General features: G+C 44.9%; 1 protein-coding gene across 1 annotated transcript; it reads left to right on the forward strand.

Annotated features, from left to right (window-relative positions):
- The first annotated feature begins 1304 nt into the window (after positions 1-1304).
- Positions 1305-4258, forward strand: LOC124696637 (F-box protein At4g22280-like). The gene is made up of 4 exons (XM_047229341.1): positions 1305-2210; positions 2423-2584; positions 2673-2826; positions 4052-4258. The coding sequence occupies exons 1-4, from the start codon at positions 1305-1307 to the stop codon at positions 4102-4104; spliced, it is 1275 nt and encodes a 424-aa protein (XP_047085297.1). The 3' UTR covers positions 4105-4258.
- The last annotated feature ends 593 nt before the right edge of the window (positions 4259-4851 follow it).

The following is a 4851-nucleotide window of genomic DNA, read 5'->3' on the forward strand; positions in this document are numbered from 1 at the left end:
CGGAAAATCGAGCAAAGCTACCCTTGATCCACTTGTAATTTGCGTACGCGGGAGCTCTATCCGCCTTGTTTGGTGGTTCCGGAGGAGCCATGCCAATAAGCTCCTCCATCTGCTCGCGCCACCCATCAGAAGCTGTGTTCATGCACATTGGCTCACCCTGAATAGGAAGACAAAGGATCATGAAAACATCCTGAAGAGTAGGGATCATCTCGCCGGCCGTCAAGTGGAAGGTGTGCGTCTCGGGCATCCACCGGTCGATAAGTGCGGAGATTGCCGCGGCGTTCATGTTCGACGACCCCCGTTTTACAAGCGAGATGAACGGGAGAAGACCGGTAGGATCGATGTGCTCTATGTACCGCTCGTCATACGGCATGTCACGCATAAAACCGTGGTAACGAAACTTCAAGGGCGGAAGAACCTACAAGCACATACAAACACATAATATTATGCCATATCTAAGGGAATAAAACAAGTGGTGCTAATAAAAAAATTAGTACCTTCCCTAGGTCCGCCTAATGATGGGCCCGGTGTTCCCTGTCATAGTAATCATTGAGGAGCCACACCATCCTACAATCTCTTTTCTTCAGAAATACACACAATAAGAACTACCATACCATACATACATACATTAAATCCGAGCAAATCATGGATGAAATGAAGGGGATCGAGGGGGAATACCTTGAGGAAGAGATTGAGAACGGAATGGACGGCTATATCTGAGGAATTGGTGGTGGATTTAGAGGGGGGGGGGCAGAGCAAAGCCGCCGGCTGCTCTCCGTTCTTGAAGAAACAGAGAGGAAGAGAAGAAGGCTCGACTCGGGCTTGGGTGGCTCGAGCGCCACACATAACTGAACTGTGGTGCCCTTTCGAGCGGCACCACACGACCTGCCACGTCGGCTGGTCAACAACGCGCATCATCGATCGTGCCACGTACGCTAGAATATGTGTCGCAAGAGTGCCACACAGACAGGTGTGGCGCCGTTTGGAAGGGCGCCAGAGAAAAGATTAGAGGAGTGAAATAGTTCGGCCGCACTTTTTGTTTTCTCCAAAACGTTATTTTTGTCAAAAATCTCCGCACAAGCACACGGCAAGACTCGCCCGTCAGGCGGCGTGGAGTCCTGGTCGCGACAGAAAATTACTCTGTTGGTGCCGGCGGGGAAGGCGCCGGCGGCGAGTTGCGGCGGTGACCCAGCGATTCCTCCTTCTGTCTCCCCTCTTTGCCCCCACGCTTGCACTGCGTGATCCTGGGCTCCTGGCTCGTGCAGTTGTGCCGCACCATCGACGCGCGCCACCTGCTCGACGCAATGCCTCCGCCGCCAGAGGGCAAGAGAGCCGCCGTGGCCAGCGGCGGGGACATCATCAGCACCCTCCAGGACGATCTCCTGAAGCACATCCTCTCCTTCCTCCCGGCGCCGCAGGCCGTGCGGACCTGCGTGCTCGCCCGGCGCTGGCGCCATCTCTGGAAGACCGCCACGGGCCTGCGCATCACCGGCGGCGGCTACGACCAGGAGCCGACGCCCGTCCACGACCTCCGCGAGTTCGTCAACCACCTCCTGCTCCTCCGTGCGGGGGCGCCTATCGACACGTGCGAGCTCAGGTTCGACGTGGTCTCCGACGACGACGTGCCCCGCGTGAGCCTCTGGATCCGGCACGTTATACTGTGCCGAGTCAGGCTGCTCCGGCTCGCCATCTCTCGGGAGAGCCATGACTTGGGTGTTTACTTCTACGTAGACAACCTGCCCCTTGTCTCTCGAAATCTGAGGATCCTAGAGCTTATTGATACAGGGTTAAATGACAGCTTTCTTGATTTTGCTGCCTGCCCGGCACTAGAAGTTCTGGTAATTTACAATGGCAGCTTCGTCCACGTCAGGAAGATCTCTTCCAACTCTCTAAAACGCCTGGCCATCATTGATAGCAGTTTCAACCAACATATCCGTACTCGTATCTGTGTTCCAAGCCTCGTCTCGCTGCGGCTAGAGGACAACTGGGACAGGACTCCCGTGCTTGAGAGCATGCCGTTGTTGATGGATGCATTCGTCATATTTATCAAAGAATCTGTGGATAGATGTTTTTATTCTGACTCCTGGGATTGTCACAATGAGCACTGTCAAGGTTGTTACGATCTACAAGGTGTTAATTCTGATGAATGCGTTCTTCTTAAAGGTTTATCAGAAGCTGAGAATTTGACATTGATAGATGAACATGACACGGTATGTCTTAACTCCATTTGTTTTTCCTTTCATATCTGCTGCAATATCTATGAGACTGTAATCATCATTTAACAGTTATAAACGATGCTGAGGCAGGCTTTTCTGCATGTTTTAAATATCAGTTCATCACATTCATGTTCCCCATGCTTAAAAAATCACCATGTTCCCAGTGACGACTAGTTTTTTTTTCTTTTGTTTTTCAATTCCGGCAGTTTATTTTCAGAAGGGATTTGAAATGGTGCCCTACATTTAGTAAGTTAAAGATTTTGATACTCAATGAATACTGGTGTGTGTCTACTGACTTCCGGGCACTAGCTTGTATTCTTGAACACTCGCCAGTTCTCGAGATTCTCACTCTTCATTTATTTTCCAAGGTAAAGTATGTCAAAATGGGAATTCTTGCATTGTAAAGATATATTATCCATTAGCTGATTGATTTTGATGCAATGATTTTTCCTGCAGGGACCAAAACATAAAGTAGAAATAAGAGGATGTTGCAATGCAGTGGAGAGCTCATCTGCAATATCAGAACACCTTAAGACAGTCGAAGTCAAATGTAACTTGGTTGATGTGGAGGTTCTGAAAATTTTGAAGTTCCTTGGTACACTTAACATTAGTAAGCTAACTGCCAACACTCTCCATGCTTTCAGTATATCTGCAGTTTTCCTTCATATGTGGGGATGAAAGAAAGGAATGAAGAAACTCATAGTTCAGTAGAAAAAGTTATATCAGATCTGTTGAGTAATGAAAACTCTGCACTGCATTTGGTTTTTTTTTTAACACTGCACTGCATGTGGTGGGTGAAAAATAAAAGCCTCAATGGAATCCATTTTTTTTTGGAGATATTAATGACAACGGTGTTTAGATAATGCACTGCATAAATGGTAAACGACCTGTTGAGTTTGTTGAATAGTTCATACATTTTGTGACTTGTTGATTGATTGTTAACAGTAAGGCAAACTTCCGAATGAGTAGCTCCGAGGAGAGTACAATGGATAATCTTGCTGAGTTGTTTTCAGCTTTAACACCAATATATGTTTAATACTTCTAGTTATAATTAAGCAGTAACCACAATATGTTGGCTTGTATTTATTTAGGGTTCAGTAGGTGTGGGAAGTTAAATGCTCATTATATATATGAAGATGCAAAATGTTGCATGGTACCCTTTTTCCTTTTTTTTTTCTTTTGTTGCAGGGCATTTTCTCCTTTTTGTTCTCAATCTACTGTTCATTATTCAGGGGTCCTTAGTGTATATACTATGTACTATGTATCCATTGTATAAGTATCTGCTATTCTGCCATGGTTTTCCCCTCAATTTAGTTTCCACCTATGACATTTTGGTACCTGATCATTGTTGATGTTTACTTAGAAACCAGTAGTACTGTATGTTCAATCATTTGCATGGATTTTTCTTCTTTCTGCATACTAATATAAATATCCAAAGTTTTTTCAAGGGTGGAAGCAGCCAATATTGTCATGTTCTATTCCAATTGTACTTCGATTTGTTTACTTGTTGACTTACATTTCCATGTATGGTGTATACTTGGGCATCTGATTCTTCATAATTAGACAGATTGTCTGATGTTCTTGCCGTGAGTGTTTATAGTTAAGTGATGCGATGCCATTGCTAGACGGCTATCAGGATTTCAACTAACTCCATGTTGATCCAACATCTGTGCAAACTTTTGAGTATAATTAGATTCTTCTTCTGTTTATTCAAGGAAAATGTACAATTTTCTGGGGGTGAAGTCTTCTTTTCCAAGTTTCCTTGTTAGAGCTGAACTTTCTTGTTTCCCAGATAACAGCTCTGGAAACTTATCATAATTTTCATATTCTTACAGGTTTTGAGGAAGAGAACACCTTGGTCGAAGACAGATGGCCTATTTCATCTTAATTACCAACAAAAGAACACTCTTTGCAGCAGTGACAAGGCTGCTATCTTTTGTCTGTGGTTGTCATGTTGGTTTGACTCCGTGAAGTATCTTAGACTTAGTATCATCTAGCTGGACCAGGGTTACTCCGTGTTGTGTTGATTTATCTTGCTGAAGATGCATGCTCACTTCTGTTATTGTGATAATGTGTCAAAGAGCCTATTGCCATATCGCATATTATTACTGCGCTGATTTGTCTCCGTGCAGCAGTATTTCTGTTCCTGTAATGAAAAATCTTTTTGGGACATTACGCATTTTTGTAATTTTGAAGTTGGGTTGCATAACATGGCAGCTCAGGAACTTGTTAAACATGAGAAGAAACAAAAGGTGGCCAGTTGTGTGGGCTACTGATCTGAAGTTTCTAAAATCAAGTGATCTGAAACATTTTCTGCTATGGCCCTGGATTTGTCATACTCTGAGTCAAATAGGACAAAACATGACTGTCAATGGCATGACCAATCCGGAGGTGCTGGAGGCTTTATCCTGCGCCGAGGCACTTTGTCTGGCAAGTGATTTGCATGAGGCCAAATTAATATCGTCGGATTATTCCAACATTGCCAAGGAGGTCCAAGGGGAGTCGCAGCAAAGAGCTCAGTGAATGATTATGAAGGAGATAGCAGCGAGGAAGGGGGGAATTTCAGGAGAAGAGTTTTCAGCATGAATGATTATGAAGGAGATAGCAGCGAGGAAGGTGGAATTTCAGGAGGAGA

This window comes from Lolium rigidum, chromosome 3, assembly GCF_022539505.1.
Source record: "Lolium rigidum isolate FL_2022 chromosome 3, APGP_CSIRO_Lrig_0.1, whole genome shotgun sequence".
Classification (NCBI taxonomy): domain Eukaryota; kingdom Viridiplantae; phylum Streptophyta; class Magnoliopsida; order Poales; family Poaceae; genus Lolium; species Lolium rigidum.